This window comes from Notolabrus celidotus, chromosome 15 (assembly GCF_009762535.1).
Source record: "Notolabrus celidotus isolate fNotCel1 chromosome 15, fNotCel1.pri, whole genome shotgun sequence".
NCBI lineage: Eukaryota > Metazoa > Chordata > Actinopteri > Labriformes > Labridae > Notolabrus > Notolabrus celidotus.
In genome coordinates, this window is record NC_048286.1 from 33,180,058 (window position 1) to 33,204,341 (window position 24,284).

Here is a 24,284-nt window from a genome sequence, read left to right on the forward strand (position 1 = left end):
AAACGTTTAAATAAGTAAAAGTAAAAATGTACGGCAGGGGTTCCCAAAGTGTGGGACGGGACCCCTTGGGGGGTTGTGAGATGTCTTCAAGAATGTTTATCTAAAAATAGTACATTTTACCCATTATAGTAAAAGGATGGACAAAAATAGTAGCTAACCTTAAAATATTTTTTTTAAAATAGAAAGTGTAATGAGTTTTCTGCCTTTCTTTGTTGCCAGATGACTCTTAAGTTTAGGGTTAGTGAACAGTGAATTATCTAAAGCATCAGTAGCAGCAGGTTAATTCATAACTGCACAGGAAACACAGACACATGCTCATATAGGGAGGGTCATTTTCTACAGACCAGCTAAATGAAGACACATTAAATCACTTTGAGGGACAGTGGGGGTCACGAGTCTTTGGTTTCTATATTTTGGGGGTTGCAGGCTGAAAAGTTTGGGAACCCCTGATGTAAGGTATATACAAATGTAAATAGTTGTAATTACAGGCAGAATGCAGATATTATTCTGCAGTGATGGGTTGATCAGGTGAGATTATGGTTTGGTTTTGACAGATGGTAAGCAATATAAATAAATACATATATATGGGTATGTAATGATACTGTATGGAGATAAAGAGAGGAGTAAAAAGATGTAAGTTGTAATAAACAATAATAAATGTGGCTTTTATTGTGAAAGCCCCGAGCCGGAAGTAGCCTGGTTACCGTCTGGAGCTAGTGAACTGTCAACACGGATCCTGGACTAACCCAGACCCTCTCTCACGGACCCTGAGGAACATGTTACAGAGGACGACACTCCTCAGACTCTCCCTGAACAGACCCTTCTAACTGTGGACTCCGTGGTGAGTTAAAGTCAGTGTTTTGGGACGGTTGTCTTTCCGTTAGCCTGTTAGCGTTAGCTATAACGGTAGCTTCATTTAGCTTAACCGCTACAGTCTGTGGAGCTGGACTGAGGCTAACACTGTGTTCAAATCCACCAGCTAACTGACATTATGAAGGGTATTCATAAACTGTCGTGGGACGTGTCTTCGTCTAAACTAGCTTAGGCGTGTTTGTTTGTGTTGCCCTCACATCTTCAGGTCACAGTGACGGGATTTACAGTTCTGGTGTTCCATTGAATACTGCTACCTATGGAAATGTACTCTAAAGCGGCTCTTTGCATATCTGCGCATGCGCAATGCATTATAAGTGATCGTCACCTCGACTATATAACAACACTCAAACACATGAAGAACGTGACTTTATGGTGATTTTTGTAACGCTGTAGAAACACGCTTCCTCTTTTTCCTACACTGCCGTCAGAGTTTATAATGGTGACGTAGGGGTTCATGGAGTCGCGCGGCTGGGGTGTATTTTGACACAGTAGCAGAACTCTACGGAACACCGGATCATTTGCCTCAGCTGAGCAGTAAGGGCGACCCGAATCTGTTTTAAAGACCACTTCTGTCACATTTAGCTTGTTTATTACCAGTTTATAATAATTTTACATAATTTAAAAAATAATATGAATAAAAATGAAATACACAAAAATTAAAATAGAATAGAAAAAACATAAAAACAAACATTGAAATTAAATATAAATACACAAAAACAAAACAAATAATTAACCTAAATACAAAAAAACAAAAAACACCCCAAAACAAACATTTAAACACAATAAAAATACACAAAAATAAAAATACAACAAGGAAAAAAAACATAATTAAAATAAATAGAAATACGCAAAATTAAAATAAAATAAAATAACACTTTAAACAAAAAACGTTTGTTCTTTTAGTGTTACTCACTACATCTGTTGACTTGTATGTTTGTTTTTAATTTTTTTTCTTAATTTAATTGAAAAGGAGGAAAATATCTGTAACATTGAATGTTTTGTTGTTGCTACCTCAATTAAAAAAACATTTAAACAGAAATACACAAAAACAAAAAAACAAACATTTAAATAAAATAAAAATACACACACAAAAAATTACATTTCAATAAATTGAAAATACACGAAAAATAAATAAAAAATACAATAAACACCTCAATAACCAAAATGACAAATATTACAGAAAACAGGTGAAAGAAAACTCCTCATTTAAGTCTCCAGGAGACTCGGTCTGTAGATGATGGATCTAACGGGCCTCTCTCTGTTGGACTCTCCTGTCTCTATCGGCCCCTCTAGGCAGCGGCTCAACAGACTCAATCCCCATGAATCTCTGCATGCAAACACCATGACCAGCAGTATTGAAGCGTCTTGCAACAGGCGACATAACGTCATTCGTTCACAACTTTATAAATTTAGAAATGAATAAATGAAGCAAATATTCAAATAAAGTAAAGAGAATCAGGAGTTGCATCTCTAAGTTTGACATCTTTTTGATTATGGGATTATTTCTGTGACAATGAAACATATTACAGGTGTTGTTTTACATTTTTAAGGACACATGAAAGCAAACTATTAAGACCACGGCCAAATGCAACACGATGGTCTTATTTTTCGCCTCCCTCCGTCCCTGAATACATCTCCTCCTCTCCTTCGTTCTTTCAGACTGTGGTTACTTCAGGAATCAAAAGAAGGGATGCCGGTGGAAAGCGGGAGCAGTGCAGCGGCCCGTCAGGCCAAGCAGAAGAGGAAGTCCCACAGCCTGTCGATCCGCAGGACCAACAGCACCGAGCAGGACCGCTCTGGCCTGCAGAGGGACACGCTGGAGGGACAGGTGACTGCTCCTTTACTGCACAGAGAAATTAATAAAACAGAGAGAGGTCACAACCACTTTTATAATCAGCTCGCTGTCCTGCTGTTTCTGTTAGCACCCTTAAGCACTCAGGATGTAAGCCTAAGCCAATTAGGTTTTAATGCAGCAGTTTGGAAGGTTTATAATGTTGCTTCTCAAGCATAACACAAATACTGCAAGATTACTGAAAGGTTAATCTGACCCAGTACTTTAAGAAGATGGTTTTAAAACACGTTTTAACCTGCTCCTGATGGCCGATGCATTGCTGTGTGAGTACCTTATACTCGGTCCTCTACCTCGGGCAAAGGTTGGTTTTCAAGAGCTGAGAATTCCCTGATTCAGACATTGAGCTTCAGGTTGTCTGCAATCCTCAAATCCACCCTCCGCCTCTCACCTTTCTTATAATCCCTTCCTCATGACCTTCTGTTTTCACTCTGGTCCCAGTCTACTGACAATCTGGAGTCCCTCATGAGGATGGAGGTAAGTTTCAGGTGTCCAGCCCTCTATGTGTGAGACGGTAGTGTTTCTCCTCGATGTTTTTAGAGATAGCTCCACATGTGTAGCTTGGTAGTTGTTTGGTGGTTCTAGAAAGTGATTTCTTTATTTAGAATTGGTGCACACCGATTGAATATTGTGTAGCCTCCAGCGCCAAAACAGAGCTCTGATGTCATCACGCCTTTGTACCTTTATATCAACTTTATATATACAGAGTTGCAGAAGCTTCGGCAGTTCACAGTGATCACCTCTTGTACTTTTAATGCCTGGAGGTTGTTGACTCCACTTGACCTCTGAAGGCCAAATTCCACCAAATCCGTCTCTGGTCCGTCACACCACCGGATCTGATAGGTTTCTATTCTAGTCAATGTGTTAACTTCCACTGGATCCGCTCCGTTGCATTCCGGCTGCGTCTCCAATCCGGCAGGTCTGGTCCTCCAGACCAGATACACAAGACTTCTATTTTTGATGCCGGAGCACGACGCATCAATCTCAACAGAGCAGATGGAGCGGGACAGGAAGTCAGGTTTCACCAAAACAAAATGAAAACATCCGGTTAATTTTCAGAATAAAACACTCTGTGTTATCACCAGATCGTATTTCACTTAACTACAACAACAAACCAAAGTCATGATGAGCGGAGCCAGGCCTGGAGTCAACAGGTCAGAGGTTTTCAGAGGACCAGAAAGACAACATGGATGAGGAGAGGAGGAGGAGGAGAATCCTTGATTCAGTGATTACCACAGGAAAACCTCGGTCACATGACTCCAGCTGTCCGGCGGTCCTGCTCCAGGCCGCGACGGACCGGACACGGATCCGGTGGAAGCCTGATGTAAGACAGCAGCAGCAGATCCTGTAAGTCCTAGGAAGTGTGACGTTTAGCCTCTGTGGATCAGACTTGGTTGTACAACACATCCAACAGATGCTCGATCGGATTTAGATCTGGGGAATTTGGAGGTCAACTTAGCATCTTGAACTTGTTGTGTTCCTCCAGACTGTCCTTCCCTTGCTCTGTGGTCCGGTCTTGATGCTTCTGTGCCGACTGGGGATTGGCACTGGCACTCTGACACGCGGCCCTATCTTCAGTCTGAGCTCTATGACCCTGCTTTGTAATTGACGTGCCGCTACGATGTCAAGACAGAGCTGAAGCTACTCGTGTGAATACGGTCCACACTGTTGGTGATCGTGTCCCTTCCCCCCACGCCACAGCCTTTCTTTATTCTGTGCAATTATCCTGATGTGTGCAATGTGGCACAAACCTCTCTGCTGCCAACATCAGCCTTTCAGTGCCAACACACTTGACTGATTCCTTTGGAAGAACCCAGCTGGAGAGAGAGAGAGAGAGAGGGTCCTGCATTATGCCGAGTACTGATGTTGAATCATGATATTGGACAAAGCTTTGAGGGGAGATGGTCACCTTCTGTTGTATTTTGAGTATTTTTTAACCCTTTACAGTCCACCAGTCCTCTACTCAGTATGTGTCCGATAACACAGGCCTCACTCTTTTTTTCTCTCCCTGCAGGATTCCAAGCTTCCTCTGTCTCTGAGGAGCAATCTGCTGGACCTGTTCAGCCAGATCGAGAGGGAGTTTGAAAACCTCTACATAGAAAACCTGGAACGTAAGTCCCCTCGGAGGATGAAGTTACTGATGTTGCTTATTCAAAAACGAGCCAAGTAAAGGGAACTGCAGATTCCTTTAAAGGGCTTAAAAACCAGCGAGATGAGAGTCGACGAGTCATCAGTTATTGAAATGATGACTTGAGTTATCAAACAATAAATATCACAATTACTGAATGGGCTGTGGGCTGTGGGTCATGAACGAAAGAATAAGATCTTGGATACAAGCGGCTGAAATGAGTTCGGATCAAGAGCTCAGACATCCGTAGGGAGCTTGGAGTAGAGCCGCTGCTCCTTTGCGTCGGAAGGAGTCAGCTGATGTGGTTCTGGAATCTAATTAGGATGCCTCCTGGGTGCCTCCCTTTAGAGGTGTTCCAGGTGCAACTGGGGGAAGACCCAGAACTCGCTGGAGGGATTATATATCCCACCTGGTCTGGGATTGCCTCTAGATTCCACAGGAGGACCTTGAAATTGTTGCTGGGGAGAGGGATGTCTGGGGCAATTTGCTTGGACTGCTACCTCCGCGACCCGACCCCGGCAGGGTATTTACCGGCTATTAGCCGGTGCCACGGGCAGGTCACGCCTGTTGGCCCCGGACCAGAGGAGGCTCAGGTTAGAGTAAAAGTAAAAGTGAAAAAAGCCTACTGTAAACTCTGGACCCCGGATAAGCACAAGGAAATGGATGGATGGATTACTTAATGGTTCTTAATTGGCTATCAGCTTTTAGGTTTGATAAGGGAGACCCACGACCCATGAAACAAACTGGACATACGTTGAGTCAAATGCCCTAGGACTTGGGCGCTGGTGGCCTAGCGGTCTAAGCGCCCTACGTATAGAGGCTATAGTCCTCGTCGCAGTGGTCGCCGGTCAACTCCCGGCCGGTCAGCCATTCCCTGCATGTCTTCCCCCGCTCTCTACTCCCCACATTTCCTGTCTCTCTTCAGCTGTCCTGTCAATAAAGGTGATAAAGCTCAAAAATATAACTTTAAAATATATTTTTTTAAATGCTCCAGGACTGTAGGAATTAGCGATGACGCGGCGGACACTTCCGGTCTCTGTTTTGCACACGCCACTGTCAGAAAAGAGAGCGTGGATGCAAGACGTCTCACTCCTCTAGAGAATAATGTTATGTCCCCACACGCGATGACATCACTCGACTAATTCGACCAATGAATGTGCCGGCAGCTATTTTTGTCACTTAGTGGTTTGGGTTGATTTTGGCGCCCCCTGTGGACAAAGTGGTACCTCATACCTATTCGCTGATTATGTCCTTTTACAAACAAAATGTTAAATACAAAATGTCTTGAGCTGCGTACGGTTACTCACTCCGTCTGACACCCTGCGGCAGCATCTTCAGGGAATAAAAAGCTAGCTTAGATAGCTATTTAGGGGGGATTTAATGTCCGTATTTAGGGCGCCTTCAAAGCATCGTTTTCGAAAAAGTTCTGTCTAAGTAGCTTGATCTTAACATGGCTCCTAGTCCAAGAAAAGTAACACTGTAATGTTAAATAAAGCTACATTTTGGCTCCTTAGTGCTTCCAGCTTTCTAACACACAACCTGTTTCACTCTCAGTACGCAGAGAGATCGAGACGCTGAACGATCGCCTGACTGGAGACGGACAGACTTTCGAAGGGGCCGATTTAGCCAAAGGAGCGCTGAAAACAAAAGGTGAGCTCAGCTGTTAACCTCAGGTTTGAAAGTGCTTCTCTACAGCTGCTTGGGATCCTCTTCAATCTCTCTTTATTATTCCTCATGATCCACAGCGAGTCACAGCACCAGCCAGCTGTCACAAAAACTGAAGACGACCTACAAAGCCTCTACAAGCAAGGTGAGCTCTCTCTAAAAAGGCACAACCAGATATTTTCTAATCGTTGCTACATGTACTTTACATTTGTTTGAGTGCATACTTCCTCAAGGACTGCCCATTGTCACGGGAAAGGTAAATGTGGCTCCACTTGAGTGTTTCACGACATGACCTTTGAGTGTTTAAAAAGTGGATCTGCTGTCTTTCTTCCCACCCTTCCTTTTCACTCGAAGCCGCGGTCAAACTCTTGCCACGCCAGAGTTGGATCCCGCAACTTCAGCGTAACCAGCTGGGAGTTGTGGGGTGGAGACTCATGGGTAACTTGTTGATTTCTCCCCCCTTGTGTGCCAATATGTATGAACAGCCCAGCCAGGGAGTGGACCCTCCCTCCCCGAGAGACTTGGTCATTCAAATGTAGGACTCTGAGCTTTTTTTTTTATCTGTGTGAGATAAAACACGACTTTATATCTCACTAACTGGCCTTTTCAGTTGCACCACCTTTTGGTTTTGATTTAGCTTCTTGTTGGCATTCACATAATGGTACACTATGGAGACATCATTAACATCACACAGGTGTTACCTCAAGATGCTTCTTATGCCTTGATTAATAAAACACTGAAGAAGGACCATTTTCAGCTGCTTTAGATCATTCCTATGTTAAGACAGAGCGTGTATTCTGCTGGAAACTGCTAGCCACATCATATTTTGCTGTTAAAAATGTCTCAATATATTTCTCAAAGGACAACAGAGAGATAGTTTCATTGGTCAAGTCCTTTTTAAACCCAAAAACCATTCACATAATTTCATCGCTCTCTCCAAAGACCCTGACTCCATGAGCAAAACAGCACAACAATGACCCTGTGCATTGACCCTGGACCCAGGGGGCGGGGTCTATTGACAATAAAATACATTACCTTGTGTCATCTATCTGTTAGTTAACTTGGTAGACCATGAACTCCTGTGGTAGACCAGCAACTTCTTTTAGTAGACTAGCAGCTCCTATGGTAAACCAGCAACTCCTGTGGTAGACAAAGAACCCCAGAGATAGACATCAACTCCTGTGTGAGAACAGCAAAGTCTGTAATAGACTAGCAACTCCTGTGGTAGACCAGCAACTCCAGGGGTAGGCCAGAAAATAGAGACCAACTCCTGTAGTAAAAACCACCAACTCCTGAGATAAACATCAACTCCTGTTCTAGACCAGCAGCTCCTGTGGTAGACCAGCAACTCCTTTTAGTAAAACCACCAACTACTGACATAGACACCATCTCTTGTAGTAGACCAGTAGCTCCTGTAATAGACCACCAACTCCTGTGGTTGACCAGCAACCCAAGTAGAAGATCAGCAATCCCTGTGGTTGACCGGCAATTCCTATGGTAGTCAGGAAACTCTTGTGATAGATCAGCAACTCCTATGGTAGACCAGCAATCTCTGTAGGGAGACTATCAACCCCTATGGGGACCAGTAACTCGTGTGGTAGACCACCAACTCCTGTAGAGAGACTAGAAACCCCTGTAAAAGACCAGTAACTCCTATGGAAGATCAGCATCTCCTGTAAAAGACCAGTAACTCCTATGGAAGATCAGCATCTCCTGTAATACACCAGGAACTCCTGTGTTAGACCAGCAGCTCTTATGGTAGACCAGTAACTCTTGTAGAGAGACTAGCAATTCCTGTAGAAGACCGGTAACTCCTATGGCAGATCAGCAACTCCTGTGGTTGACCAGCAACTCCTGTAGGGAGACTATCAACCCCTATGGGGACCAGTAACTCATGTGGTAGACCACCAACTCCTGTAGAGAGACTAGCAACCCCTGTAGAGTGCCAGCAACTCCTATGGCAGATCAGCATCCCCTGTAATACACCAGGAACTCCTGTTGTAGACCAGCAGCTTTTATGGTAGACCAGTAACTCTTGTAGAGAGACTTGCAACCCCTGCAGAAGACCGATAACTCCTGTGGCAGATCAGCAACTCCTGTGGTAAATGAACAGGTCCTGTAATAGACCAGAAGCTGCTGTAATAGACCAGCGACTCCTGTGTTGTAAATAGAAGTACAGGTTTTGGTAATGGAGTCTGGAGGTTTTAAGAGAGAGTGATATAAAGGCGATGTGTTGCCCTTTAACAGAAGTTGATAAACTTTATTCATAACAAGTGAACTGTGATGTGGTCTTGGCAGACTGAGTAGAGCATTAACTGCTTGGTGCTTAGCCAGACATGCAAAGCTTACATTGTGGCGCTTTGCATTTTTTCAAAGGTTCCCCATGTTGAACACTTATTATTTTTAAATGTAACCCGTTAGATCAACGTTCAGAGATGAATTTCTCCCATGGTTTTATTTTCACCACCCTCAACGCCGCTTTTGCTAACAACCAGCCACCGCTGGTTCATCACATCCTCAGTGTCCGATTCATCCGATCACTTTGTACGTCTTTAAGGGGAAATGCTCGGCTGTGTTTGTACCCGGGTCATTGATGTTGTTCTTTGTGCTCTCTCGATTCCTTTCAGTTGGAACTTATTTAGTGGTCTGTGTCCAAAACGAACCAAGAGTCCAGTTTGTATCATCCCCATCTTTAATGTAAACACCTTTACCAAAGTCTGATACAACCTGTAATACCTACTGATGAATTCCTCCTGTCCCACAGTAACTCAGTAACTATTTGCCCCATCCTTCCCCTTCTAGTTTTTTTTATTCATTGCGGTTTTGCGTATGATGAATATAATAAACAGTACTTATAATTCATGTGTCTACCTTCCTGTTGATACCAGATCTGAGTTGAATGGAACAGAACTTGAGGCTTCTGATTGGTTTAGTAAACAACGACCTCAACCTCAAAAATATTAAAATAAACACAAGTTGTCTTTCTATGATAAAACCTCTTAAACCCTGGATTGATATGAATAATGCTGAAGTCTACCAAAGCTTCTTAGCCCTGGCATACTGTTGCCGGGAGTCAGGTCCAACCCCTCCGGATGTTTTCTGCTACATTTTTAAACTCTTAATTCCAATCCGCCCGTGTCTTTGCTCATCAGAGAAATAAAACAGCCACTCCTGACTTTTTGGGTTAAACAACCCTTTATTTATTCTGATTTTTCACTGTATTTTTGGGCTTTTAGACAAGACGATGGATAAATTAGGAGACCAACTTCAGTTCGTAGGGCGGTTTAGCTGCCGAGCCCGTGAAAAATGCCCCTTATCAAGATAATGCAAACTCAGAATTTATGTTATCATCCACAAAATTCACAAAAGACAAAGATTACTGTGTGAATGATGCATTAATGTACTTAATGGTCAATATCACTTTAAAACCTCCCGTTTTTATAAGCTTCAATTTAAGCCTGAGATGATCTCTATATCTTAAATGTGACTACTTTTCCACTCTCCCATATCTTTGGATAATCCTCTCCAACTTTTAAATTTGTGTGACTATACAAATTTGAAGGGCCTGTGTCCACTAATGCTGATTCTTGCGCCACAACCTTAATTTCAGAGCGCATCTCACCAGCACTTACTTGGTTACAAAAGTTGACCCTTCTGCTTAGAAGACCAGCAACTCCCGGGGTAGGCCAGAAGATAGAGACCAACTCCTGTTGTCAAACCACCAATTACTGACATAGACACCAACTCTTACAGTAGACCAGCAGCTCTTGAGATAGACATCAACTCCTGTGGTAGACCAGAAGCTCCTGAGATAGACATCAACTCCTGTGGTAGACCAGAAGCTCCCGAGATAGACATCAACTCCTGTGGTAGACCAGAAGCTCCCGAGATAGACATCAACTCCTGTGGTAGACCAGAAGCTCCTGAGATAGACATCAACTCCTGTGGTAGACCAGAAGCTCCTGAGATAGACATCAACTCCTGTGGTAGACCAGAAGCTCCTGAGATAGACATCAACTCCTGTGGTAGACCAGAAGCTCTTGAGATAGACATCAACTCCTGTGGTAGACCAGCAGCTCTTGAGATAGACATCAACTCCTGTGGTAGACCAGCAGCTCTTGTAGAGACTAGCAACCTATGTAGGTTACCAGTAACTCCTATGGCAGACCAGCATCTCCTTTTAGTAAAACCACCAACTACTGACTTAGACACCAACTCTCGCAGTAGACCACCAACTCCTTAATTCTGACATCCTGGTAAAATCACTTATTTGAAAAAGGGGGCCATGTTGGGATTGGTTTTATAAACTCACCAGCTGGTATTAATGGTGGAAACGGTAGCAGAGAACATCCTGAAGCATGATGGACCTGGCTCCTGGCCTAACAAGGACCCTGCTAAGCAGCTTCTCAGTTCTGCTGCCCCGCTTCCTCCCGGTATCTGACCAGGGTTCCTACACGGCACCTCAGAGGCTGGAGAAGTACAATTTTGTCATCTCCAGACATTAAAATGTTTGTGGTACAGCCAATGATAAAGAAGTGGGCGTCGCCTCCATGTCTTAAAAGAGAAGTCATTGCAGAATGCCTTGAACCTACATTCTTATTCGTGGCCAGCAGGGGGCGACTCAACTGGCTTCAAATATTAGTCGGCAGCATAATAAATGGATGTAGCATCAGTGACGTCACCCATCTGATCCTGAAGCGCAGTTTTGAAGCCAGTCGTTGGTGGGCGCCATATTGGAACTGAACTCGCTGAACTCAACCCAACTTCGTCCAAGCTAGTGTGAGGTAAAGAGGCGGGCCTTTAGCCTCCTCGCTAACAGTTACAGAGTTCCCGCCTGTCAGTAAAGTCAGCTGAGCCTCTCATTATGGAAAACTCGTAATCTTAATACTTGCGTGCCGATCGAGAAATTAGCTCTTCAGACTAAACCAGGCTGTAAACATGTTATTTCTGCTGTTTTGAATGGGTGTGTATGTGGTTCCCGGTACTAGCGGACACTCAAGGAACTGCAGTTTTTAACACTTCCCCATTGGCATCCATTCTCGCGGCAGGAAGTTGCTGCTTGGTCGGCAGACATTAAGGAACTCAGCCTTTTCACACAAGCCCTCCTGTTAGTTTCTCGTTCACACGTGTCCATCACAGCCAGAGATTTCCAAAGACGTGACGTGAAAAGAACTCCTGAAGACGGATGATGGCTCCTTGTTATCAGATATATTCACAGTATCATCGAACGAGTGGATCAGAAGATAAGGGCGACCACAGACGAGTATGAGGCGGCTTTAGTGTGGCTTTTTGCGTTCACACACGCACCCCATCCTGAAAAGTTTTCAGAAATGATCAGATGTTTGGAAGAAGAAACAAAGGAGATACGGCAGGTTTCATTTCAGAGTTTGATATTGCAACTGGGACAACCATCTCAACGAGTGTCCGCCCTCTGGTCTAAATTTGGTCACTTCTGCCTCTTAAAAAAACAAGAATGCAATTGTAAAAATGCAGAATATTCAAGGCCTCAAAAACAGTGGTCAGAAGCATCATGGAGGCCACGCCCACTTTTTTTCCACAGAGATTTAAATGGCATGCCTGTGTTGCCTTTAAAAAACGTAACGGCGTGTAGGAGCCCTGTTAGGTTGAGTCCATGTTTGTGATCCTCTTCTCCACTAACGCGGGTTTGATGTCGGTGTCAGATTGTGTCCAGCTTCAAAGCGACCACGTCCAGAGCGGTGTGCCAGCTGGTCAGAGAGTATGTGGGCCACAGGGACGGCATCTGGGACCTCAGCGTCACCAGGACACAGCCTGTGGTGCTCGGCACTGCGTCTGCAGGTATTCAACAGTTTTCTTTTTGTCATTTCCTTGTTGCTCTGCACGCGTTTTTTACTTGTTGTCTTCATGTTTTGATGTCGGTCATCTTTGTGAATATGCTGTTAAATTGAAAAAGAATAGCAGGAGACAAAGAAATCACTTAATGTCACAGTAGAATCAGCCTGAGAATGAGTCTGTGTTCATCAGGCATGCACTTTAAAACTGCCATTGAGTTTAGTCATCCCTCCTTTGTGTCCTAATTGTGTCTCAACAGATCACTCCGCGATGCTGTGGAGCATTGAAACCGGGAAGTGCCTTCTCAAATACATGGGCCATCAAGGATCAGGTAGAGTTTGTAATATTTGACACATTTATAAGAATGCATGTCTGTCCTTTGGTCATAGAAGGAGCCTTTCTTCAGGGCTTTCTGAGCTGCTTTGAATCTGTAAATATTAAGGATGGGCAATGATTTTCAAATATTTGTTCACTTTGTAAAAGTACAATTTTTCATAGTTTTTACCGGTGCCTAGTTGTAATACGGTGTTCCCGCCAGACGGTGGCTGTAGAGCGTCTTAAAGCTGTGTTAGCAAACAAATAAGAATGCTAACTACATTAAAGCTAAGGTTGGTAGTCACGGAAAACTAGCATGAATTTGTATGTAGCATTTCCTCAGGACTCCGTCTAACAAACGACGAACTCGCAGAGACTTGCACCGCCAATGAGGGAGAACAGCTGTTGGACAGTGGCGCCGCCAGCCCGGTCCAGGTTGCTGCGTATCCCAGCATGCTTTGCAAAGTAGCTGCTTGCACTATACAATAAACGGTCATTATAGTGCATGTTTGTGACGGATGAGAGAGCACAGATCAGAGACAGACCGGACACGGATCTGGTGGAAGTCCTCTGACCTGTTGACTCCAGACCTGGCTCCGCTCATCATGACTTTGGTTTGTTGTTGTAGTTATGTGAAATACGATCTGGTGATAACACAGAGTGTTTTATTCTGAAAATTAACCGGATGTTTTCATTATAAATATCTTAAAATCATCAAAATGTTCAAGAAATATTTTAAAAAATCACCTTTGTTTATTTTTTGCGATTAAATTACATTTATGAACAATAAAGACATAACCTTGTTTTTTGCACCAGGCCTTGAAAAGTAACATTTAACACAGAGTCTAATGCGGTCTGACTCACTCTTGGAGTCAGCCTCAAGTGGACACTCAAGGAACTGCAGGTTTTTTGGTGCTTCAGCATGAGCTTTATTTTTCAACATCAAGAAAAAGGTGATGGAGGAAAACAGGATAAAGGTAGGGTGGGGGAAACTAGGGATGAAGTTGAAGGAAAGGATGAAGGAGTGAGAGAGGAAGCAAGGTAAGGAAAGTGAGGGAGAAAGGTAGCAATGTAGGAAAGAATAGATGGAACACAGAGTGTTTTATTCTGAAAATTAACCGGATGTTTTCATTTTGTTTTGGTGAAACCTGACTTCCTGTCCCGCTCCATCTGCTCTGTTGAGATTGATGCGTCGTGCTCCGGCATCCGGCAACAATAGAAGTCTTGGGCAACGGAGCGGATCCAGTGGAAGTTAAAACATTCACTAGAATCTAAATCAATCAGATTCGTTTCTGTGATGGATCTTAGACGGACCGGACACAGATCTGGTGGAATTTGGCTTTAAGAAAGTAAAAGCACTCCGTTAAAAATGGCCTTAAAATAATAGAAAACCACTCGAGAACTAAAGGTCAGCAGCAGAAGACGTGTCCGTTATGACGATTGTTGAAATATCTGTGTCTCTGTCTCCACAGTCAACTCCATCAAGTTCCACCCCACTGAACAGATGGCTCTGACAGGTAATGATCCAAAACTACAACATTCCCAAAGTCCTCTGAGGTTTTACTGCAGCAGCTGCAGAGTATAAATGCGAACACGAACGGTGGCGTGTCTGTCCACTCTCTGGTGTTTATTGTAACAGTCTCGTTGCTACGCCTCTCTCCTCCTCAGCCTCTGGAGACCAGACAGCTCACATCTGGAGGTACATGGTGCAGCTGCCGACTCCTCAGCCTGTTGCTGATATCAATGTAAGCATCGGCACCACTGTGCGTATGTGTCACTGTGATCCCGCCTCTTTGTAATGCGTCTGACACTTCCTTTTGGTCCCTCCGTCAGCAGCAGACCCCCTGCGAAGACGACGTAGACTTCTCAGACAAAGACGAGGCCGACGGTGAGATCGAGGGTCCAAACGACTGTCCCTCCATCCGAGTGGCGACCACGACTCTGCGCAGCCACCAGGGAGTGGTGATCGCCGCTGATTGGCTGGTGGGAGGTAAACAGGTCGTGACGGCTTCGTGGGACCGAGCCGCCAACCTGTACGACGTGGAGACCTCAGAGCTGGTCCACTCACTCACAGGTAAGACATCAGACAGGACTCAGTCTGATCTCATCTTAATCCACCATGAGCAGAGCACTTTGCAGCATTTAGCAAGTTACAGTGGCAAGGACAAACTTCCTTTAACAGGCAGAAACCTCCAGCAGGACCAGACTCATGTTAGACACACATCTGCTGAGACCGTGTTGGAGAGAGGGATAGAGGGAGATGAAGAGAGAGAGAGAGATGATAGTGGGGAGACGGATAGTAGTAGTTGTAGCAGCTGGAGTCTGGCACGTCCACAGCAGCAGAGATCCAGAGGAACCTACGAGACAAGGGAGCTCAGGGACTCCAGAAAGGTCTATGAAAAGAGAGAAGAGAGGGAGACCAGAAGAAAGAAAAAGAGGAGAAGAAATGGTGAAGGAATGACAGAAGGAAAGAACGGGATAAGAAAAGGATGAAGAAAGAAAGAAAGAAGAAAAGAATGAAAGAAAGAAAGAAAGGAAGGAAGGAAGGAAGAAATGAAAGGAAAATGGAATGAAAGAGAGAAAGAAGGAAAGAAAGAGAAGGAAGGAAGGAAGGAAGGAAGGAAGAAATGAAAGGAAAATGGAATGAAAGAGAGAAAGAAGGAAGGAGGGAAGGAAGGAAGGAAGGAAGGAAGGAAAGAAAGAAAGAAAGAAAGAAAGAAAGAAAGAAAGAAAGAAAGAAAGAAAGAAAGAAAGAAAGAAAGAAAGAAAGAAAGAAAGGAAAAAGGAATGAAAGAAAGAGAAGGAAGGAAGAAATGAAAGGAAAAAGGAATGAAAGAGAGAAAGAAGGAAAGAAAGAGAAGGAAGGAAGGAAGGAAGGAAGGAAGGAAAGAAAGAAAGAAAGAAAGAAAGAAAGAAAGAAAGAAAGAAAGAAAGAAAGAAAGAAAGAAAGAAAGAAAGAAAGAAAGAAAGAAAGGAAGGAAAAAGGAATGAAAGAAAGAGAAGGAAGGAAGAAATGAAAGGAAAAAGGAATGAAAGAGAGAAAGAAGGAAAGAAAGATAAGGAAGGAACGAAGGACGGAACGAAGCAACCAAGGAACGACAGAAAGAAAGAAAGAAAGAAAGAAAGAAAGAAAGAAAGAAAGAAAGAAAGAAAGAAAGAAAGGATGAATAACAGACCCAAAAAAGGAATCTACAGCAGAGATCCAGAGGAACCTACGAGACAAGGGAGCTCAGGGACTCCAGAAAGGTCTATGTTAGTAACTTTAATGGGACAGGAAGAGTTAAAGTGAGAGACAGGCAGAGAGAGGAGAGAGAGGGAAAGACAGGATCCCAGTGTGTCAGTCTAAGCCTATAGCAGCATAACTAAGAGCTGGTCCAAGCCTGATCCAGCTCTAACTATAAGCTTTATCAAATGTGTGTGTGTGTGTGTGTGTGTGTGTGTGTGTGTGTGTGTGTGTGTGTGTGTGTGTGTGTGTGTGTGTGTGTGTGTGTGTGTGTGTGTGTGTGTGTGTGTGTGTGTGTGTGTGTGTGTTCAGGCCATGACCAAGAGCTGACCCACTGCTGCACACACCCCACCCAGCGACTGGTGGTCACTTCCTCCAGAGACACCACCTTCAGACTGTGGGACTTCAGAGACCCGTCCATCCACTCTGTCAACGTGTTCCAGGGACACACAGAGTCAGTATACACACACACACACACACACTTACACACACACACACAGAGTCGTAAGGGTTCTTTTATCCTGAAGGTTTTCTAATGGTCCTCCTCCCCTGCAGCACGGTGACGTCTGCTGTCTTCACGGTGGGAGACAACGTGGTGTCCGGGAGCGACGATCGGACCGTCAAAGTGTGGGACCTGAAGAATATGAGGTCACCCATTGCAACCATCCGCACTGACTCTGCTGTCAACAGGTCTGTTGAGACATTAAACATGTCAAACATTAAACTGGTGCTTTGACCACGACCTTATCAGCTGTAACAGCTCAGCACACTCTTCTAGTTTCATGTAATACACTGTGAATCTGACCTCCTCTGTTGCCTTATTGCGTCCCTTCTTGTTCTGTCCAGGATCAGCGTGTCTGTGAACCAGAAAATCATCGCTCTTCCTCACGACAATCGGCAGGTCCGGCTGTTCGACATGTCCGGGGTGCGACTGGCTCGCCTCCCGCGAAGCAACAGACAGGTGTGTCATTTGTTTACTGTGGTTTGAGTTTGTACTGTGGAATAGATTTAACATTTAGAAAATGCCCACCATCACTGTTCTGTCATTTCCTGGTTCAGGGTCACCGGCGGATGGTGTGCTGCTCCGCCTGGTGTGAAGACAACACCTCCTGCAACCTTTTCACCTGCGGCTTCGACCGCCAAGCTATCGGCTGGAACATCAACATCCCCGCCCTGCTGCAGGAGAAATGACCTTCCCCACCTCCTCCTCCTCCTCCTCCTGGCACCTTACAGTGAAACTCCACCCAGAGTCTGTCTTAGGAGCATCAAACACTCACATCCAGCGGCCTTTAAAGGTGGCTTTAAAGACTTAAGTTTCATGCTTCTTCTTCTTGTTCTGTTTTTTTAACCAGTGCTGTGAGACGAACAAAGTCCACAGGAGGTCCAGATCAGACGCTTTAAGCTTCTTGAGGCCTACCTACCGCATCTTTCTCACTCTGTCTCACCACCTAGAATGCACACACGTTTGTTTTAACATTTCCTTTACACCTTTAAAAAAAAAAGAAGATGAATGTGTTCACTCGGCTCAGAGTTGTTCCACAGGACGCTCTTTATCTTTTAAGTTCAAACTTATAAGCACAATTACACGTGGCTGCTGCAGAGGAGCTTGATAAGTGGGGTGCTGCATCATCAGCAGGGTAGTAATTGGATTCGGCGGTCTGATGCTCTAAACATTTTAGTTGTTTTTGAGATTTAATGTGTTGAAATGTGAATTTTTCTCGATTGTTACGACTAAAAATAACCCCAGATTCTCTTTTACCTTTTCGACCAACGTGAACCGGGTTGTATTTCCAGGCTGGTGCTCGCACTGGTTCGGAGCTGGTTGAACACGTTTGGTTTGTGTTTTTGATCACGACAACCTCGCCCCTGACGTAAGCGGTTCGCGGTTCTAGACCAGCAAAGAGTTGGATCCGCTCTGGGACCAGTTTTCCCGGCCGGGAGTCTGTTCACTCGCAGTCGAAACATGAAAAACCAGTTCTCAATTGAGCACCGGCTCCGAACCGGCCCTGAAACTGCCTCTGTCGAAAAGGGGTATCTGAGAAACCTGTGTTAAATATTTAGTTCCTCTAACACCTCCTGAGGTCGTCTAACCCTGACCCTTTGGTCCTTAGATCGTTTTAAGATCAGATTTTTTCCTCCTGAATTTTATTCTGAAAGTTTTTTGTTTTGCACAAATCTCCAGCTGTGTTCCCCACACATAGATGGTACCTGGGCGGGGCGCCCGAGTTCAGGATCGCATCCGCGGTCAGTGATTTAGATGAACTCTTGACGCTCTCCTCCTCTCACTTCTCACTTCTAGGACACGCCCTGCAGGTGATACGCGAGGGGAAAGGTATTTGGGCGTCTCTTTAAACAGAGAAGAGAAACTGTAGGAGGCGGGGCGGGACACACTTGTACAACTCATATATACTCTAACCTCAGATAGAGGGAACAGATAGCTGATGTAATGTCATTAAGAAAGGGTATTCCACATGTTCAATTGACTCCTCCCCTCCCCGCCCCGGGTACATCGTCACGCAGTGGGGAAACCTTACAGCGCACGTGTTGGCTACACTTTCACTCGTCATAGAATCAGAGCTGGACCAGAAGTCTCTCTTTGATGAGTCATGCACTTTTTTTTTCTTAACACAAACAGCTGCTGTGTAACGGTCACATGACAGCAGGAGGCACACTTCCACACCGAACACAAAGACCCGGAGAGGTTTCTACATCCTCGTCTTTAGTAGAACGACAGAACTGAAACTCCTCTCTGCAGGTAGCGTTGCTGTGAAAGTTCGAGTGTCAGTTTAATCCTTCTTTGTGCGTTTCTCAACACAGACGAGAAGAATAAAAGACGGCTCACGTATGAACCGCTCATCGGTCATCAGCTCTGAGAAAAAAACACGTTCCAACGATAAGTGTTACAGAGTGAGTTCTCATGTAAGAGCACTTAAAGCAGATACATAAAATGGATCTGCTTGTTCTGTAGCAAAGTTATTCTACTCACCGGAAAGTATCATTTCACAGAATCTGATCTCATCCAACAAGAACTTGCTGAAATATTCAGCAGCTGATGCGAGCTTAGAAAGATTTCCCCCGGCTGCCCAGCCCTGCACTCGCTCCTTTACTTGACATGATTGTAAAAAACAGCGCCGTTTCTTTCTGTTCTAACGCAGTGCCCTTTAGTCTGTAGTGTGTGAACACTGTTGTGGGGATCCTGTCAGCGTCCCGTCTGTTACGGTACTTTAAAAACTAGCGACATCTCAAAGGAGTGTCTTGATGTGTTTGCTGTCGCCTGCTTTGCTTTGACACTGCCACTTAAACACTCAGCCAAAGCTGCGTTCTAGTGAATGAAGAGGCTGTTATGATGTGTGTGTGTGTGTGTGTGTGTGTTGATGATTTCACTACCTAAAAGAACAAATCCTGTGTGTGTGTCCGTGTGTCCGTGTGAGGATAAAAAGCAGTGTCTAAAAAGTGTTTAACGTTGTAAAGCTGAACTAGTTTTTTTCCACTAGAGTACAGCTGTTGTACTTTGTTGTTCTACGCCTGTGTTTTCCACAAGCCTCACAAGTTGCAGCGGCGACTCTGAAAAAACAAGCACAGTTCCTTTTTAACTGATTGTTGAAAGTCTAGCTTTAGATCTGTGGAGCGTTTTGACGTTTTGTGACACAAGTTTTCATCCAGCAGTTACATTTTTATCACAAACATAAGAGAGTTAGGGCGACATTGAGGATTTAAAAAAATGACAAATATAATGTTTGAAAATATACAGAAAGAATGTCGTAATATTCAAAGATTGAGATTTAAATTTTACAAGGATTGAGTCATAAGAGAAAAAAAGTTGCACTTTATGAGAATCAAGTTGTGATTCTGCAAAACGAGTCGTGAGTGACAAAAGTTTGAATATAACAAAAAAGGCACAATTTTAATTTTAAAACGTTTTTAGTTAACGTCAAAGTGACGTAACTTAACTTCAGTAAAGTTAAAATTTACAAAAATAAAGCTGAGTGAAAAAAAGTTGTACTTTAATAAAACAGTCATAATTAGATTTTTACAAAACATATTCAATAAATTAATATGAAGTAATTTAAATGAGGTTAGTTTTTGTTTTGAATTTTACGTAAAAAATAGTACTTAATAAAAGTAACAAAGTAAAGTAGCAATTTACAAAAACAGAACAAAGTCCTAAGTTAACAAAATTTAAGTCTGAACTAGATTAAAGTCTGGAATGTACAAGAATAAAGTCGTATTTTATCAGGCAAAAGTTGTAATATCACAAAATTAAAGTCATAAAGTAACGGAAATAAAGTCGTAACTGAACTTAAGTAAAGTTAAAATTTTACGAAAAAAAGTTACTATTGAAAAAAAAGTTGTAATTTAACAAGTCATAATTTTATTTTAATTATTTTAAATTAGCTTAGTTCAAAATTTGTGAAAACAAAGTAATAAGTGAAAAAATTAGTTTACAATAAAAGTAACAAAAATTAAGTAATTTACAAAAACTGAACAAAGTCTTAGATTAGCTAGAAATGACAAAAAAGGCATTTGAAAAAAAGTCTAAAATTAAAGTCATAAAGTAATAAAAATAGAGACGTAACTAATCTGAAGTAAAGTTACAATTTTACAAAAATAAAGATGTGAGTGAAAAACGTTTACGTTAAAAAATGTCAAAAAGTAACTTAAATAAAGTTGCAATTTTCAAAAAACAAATAAAGTCGTAAATTAACAAGAGTAAAGTCTCAATTAGATTAAAGTCTGGAATGTACAAGAATAAAGTCGTATTTTACCAGACAGAAGTTGTAATATCAAAAAATACAATTAAAGTCATAAAGTAAGAGAAATGAAGTCGTAACTGAACTTAAGTAAAGTTAAAATTTTACGAAAAAAAGTTGCTATTGGAAAAAAAAAGTTGTAATTTAACAAGTCATAATTTGATTTTAATTATTTTCAATGTATCAAATTAAATAAATTAACTTAGTTCAAAATTTGTGAAAACAAAGTAATAAGTGAAAAAAGTAGTTTACCATTAAAGTAACAAAAATTAAGTAGAAATTTACAAAAACTGAATAAAGTCGTTAATCGGCAAGAAATGGCAAAAAAGGCATTTGGGAAAAAAAGTCTAAAATTAAAGTCATAAAGTAACAAAAGTAAAGACGTAACTTATCTGAAGTAAAGTTACAATTTTACAAAAATAAAGAGGTGAGTGAAAAATGTTTACGTTCAAAATTGTCAAAAAGTAACTTAAATAAAGTTGCAATTTTCAAAAAACGAATAAAGTTGTAAATTAACGAGAGTAAAGTCTGGAATGTACAAGAATAAAGTCGTCAGTGAAATATGTCGTATTTTACCAGAAGAGCGTTTTAATATAACAAAAAAGTCGTCATTTGAAAAAACGTCGTAACTTAACTTAAGTAAAGTTAAAATTTTACCAAAACGAAGTGCAGAGTGAAAACGCTACCTACCTTAAAAAATGTCAAAAAGTAACGAGAGAAAGTAGCAATATTCAAAAACAGAATAAAGTTGAAATTAATAATTAAATTATTAAGTTGTAAGGCTAACCGAAGACTTAAATTATGACACTTTTCTCATGAATTTACAACTTAATTCATAGACATGATTCTCTTCTGACTCAGTCCTTAAAATCTCAATCCTTCTCTCACATGAAGCCCAAACTCTCCGATGTGTCTCCGATCAGTTTTAACATTTTAAGCTGTTTGTTCATTTCTAACTGCAGAAATCTTTAGACGACACCTTCTGTTGAAATATTTGGCTAGAATAAAACAAAGTGATGACAGTGCTTATCAAAAGGTGAATGTAAAGTGTTTCTCTCCTCTTTTTAAAACTTAACATTTGTATCATATAAATTGTAATATATAAAGAGAGTGTGTCATGTGGGGGTTTGTTGTTCTACAGCTGAAGCAGTGTCTGTTAGTCTCTGTAAACTCCATCTCCACCTGATCCTTTGTTTTGTTTTAAACTTGTTATTGACTTCATAATATATGATTTTAGATCTCTTAAAGGCTTCACACTCAGAGAACACTCACTGTTGTTAGTCATACCAGGGGTGATGATTTAATGTCTGTTGATTAGTTGAATTATCGGGTACAAAATATTAAATTCACCTAACGTTCCCAAAGCTAATGTCTTGACATGGTGAGGCATCGCCAAAGTGAAACAGGTACTTTTTGAGGGGCGTGACATTAAAAAAATAAGGCGATTGATTGACGTGATTTTGTCAGTGGGCGTGGCTAAATGGTTCAGCAGCGCCTCCTATTTCATCTAAAAAATTCAACCCCTGATAGATCACGGCCAAATTCCACCAGATCCACGTCCGATCCGTCACAGAACCAGATCAGATAGGTCACTATTCTAGTCAGTGTGTTAACTTCCACTGGATCCGCTCCGTTGCCTTCCTGGCATCTCTGATACAGCAGGTCGGAGTCCTCCGGATCAGATACACAAGACTTCTATTGCAGATGGAGTGGGACAGGAAGTCAGGCACCAAAACAAGGGGAAAACCTCGGGTCACATGACTCCAGCTGTCCGGCGGCCCTGCTCCGACGAGAGAGCACAGAGCCGGACCCCAGCGGATCAGAGACGGATCCGGTGGAAGGCCGATGTCAGTATTGAGCCCAGCCCTTTAAAAATAAGTCTCTGACTCATTTAGTGAAACCAACAGGAAGTCCGCCATTCAGATGTAATTCCCAGGGGTCTATCAAGAGTTACCTCCACCGGAAGGGGAACAAGTCTGTGTCGTGTACAAAACTCAAAAGGTGTGGCTGTGGCGGCTCGTCTCATTTTAATATCTGGAAAACGGTGATCTTTTTACTCCAACTTCTGGGGTCACTTTAGTATTCACTCCACCTGTGGGGTTTATACAGATCACTTCAAACTTTCTGTCCCGCCCAAAGAGACAAAACACAACATTTCAGAGTCATTGTGACTGACAGGTAACACACTGAAGCCCCGGTGCTGCACACAGCCCAAGTTAAATACTGTATATATTTCACATATAGCTCTTATTTATATTCTATTATCTGCCAAAAGTTCCTGAAGTGTACAAGGACTTATTTCATTTGAATGCACTCCAGCTGTGATGAAATGGGAGCTAACCCGTGGACGTGTTTGTCACCCCTGGTTTAACTAATGAGACATTTTGTTTTCGTGATTATTTGAAAACTGTATTTGTGTGATAATATTTTGAACTCTAGTTTTCCCACTTCTGTTTTTTCTTCACTGAAGAAAGTTTAAAAAAAAGAAAAGGTCTCAAACTCCACCCGCACTGAGCCGCTCTGTTGTTCATACTTCACCTGTTTTAACCCAAACGTTCCATCACAGGTCACCTCGTCTGAACCGCACCGTCGTGAAGCCGTGTTGAATGTGGCTCTTTGAATTTAACAGTGTTGTTTTCGCTCAAAGTGTTTGATGTAACGAACACCACAGCTCAGTGCTCAGAAAAGAGAAAGGAAACCTGTCGGGTCGACGTGACCGGATTAGAGCTGTGTAATACGGAAAACAAGCGTTTGCTTGTAAAATCAAAATAAACCATTCCTGCTGTTTGAAGGTTTTGTTGTTGGGTGATTTTTTTGGGATTGTCTTGTTGTCTGTAATGGATTCAGAAGAAGTCTTAAAAAGTTCACTGCCATCAAAAAGCATCTGATGCAAAGTTTTCCAGCCCTTAAAATAACTGTTTACTGTTAGGAGCACTTAAAGGCAAATACTGAGGAGGATTAGGGACACTTTAATTTGAAGAAAAAAGGCAGAATTCTGAGATTAATCTCAGAATTCTGAGATTAAAGTCAGAATTATGAGTCATTCAGAATCCTGAGATTAATGTAAGAATTCAGAGATTAAAGTCAGAATTATTAGATTACAGTCAAATTTCTTAGATCAAAGTCAAAATTCTGAGATTAAAGTCAAAATTCTGAGATTATGGTCTGAATTCTGACTCAGTGAGAATTCTTGGACACAAATTAAAAATTCTGAGGTTAAATTAAGAATCCAGAGATTAAAGTCATATCTGAGATTAAATTAAGAATTCTAAAATTTAAGTCATAGCTGAGATTAAATTAAGAATCCAGAGATTAAAGTCAAAATTCTGAGATTATGGTCTGAATTCTGACTCAGTCAGAATTCTTGGACACAAAATAAAAATTGTCAGATTAAATTAAGAATTCTGAGATTAAAGTCAAAATTCTGAGACTAAAGTCAAAATTCTGAATTTTAGTTAAGAATTCTGAGATTAAAAATAGAGTTCTGAGATTAAAGTCTGAAATATTTGATTAAATTAATAATTCTGAGATTAAAGTAAAACTTCTGGGATTAAAGTAATCTGAAATTAAAGTAAAAATTCTGAGATTAAAGTCAAAATTCTGAGATTATGGTCTGAATTCTGACTCAGTGAGAATTCTTGGACACAAATAAAAAATTCTGAGGTTAAA

At 42.1% G+C, this 24,284-nt stretch overlaps 1 protein-coding gene across 4 annotated transcripts; it reads left to right on the forward strand.

The window, feature by feature from the left end:
• Positions 1-506: 506 nt before the first annotated feature.
• LOC117826904 (WD repeat-containing protein 37) lies at positions 507-23,406 on the forward strand. Of its 4 annotated transcripts, none has more exons than XM_034703323.1 (15): positions 507-528; positions 679-851; positions 2,533-2,701; positions 4,737-4,833; positions 6,405-6,500; positions 6,596-6,660; positions 12,197-12,332; positions 12,586-12,657; positions 14,114-14,158; positions 14,310-14,386; positions 14,475-14,715; positions 16,177-16,318; positions 16,420-16,554; positions 16,711-16,825; positions 16,924-23,406. In XM_034703323.1, exons 3-15 carry the CDS (start codon positions 2,564-2,566, stop codon positions 17,053-17,055), a joined length of 1,491 nt encoding a protein of 496 aa, XP_034559214.1. In that variant the 5' UTR covers positions 507-528; positions 679-851; positions 2,533-2,563; the 3' UTR covers positions 17,056-23,406. The 4 variants fall into 4 exon arrangements, with proteins under 4 accessions (XP_034559214.1, XP_034559216.1, XP_034559213.1 ...); XM_034703325.1 differs by having other exon boundaries at positions 508-528; positions 14,478-14,715; XM_034703322.1 differs by having other exon boundaries at positions 510-528; positions 679-841.
• Positions 23,407-24,284: the final 878 nt, after the last annotated feature.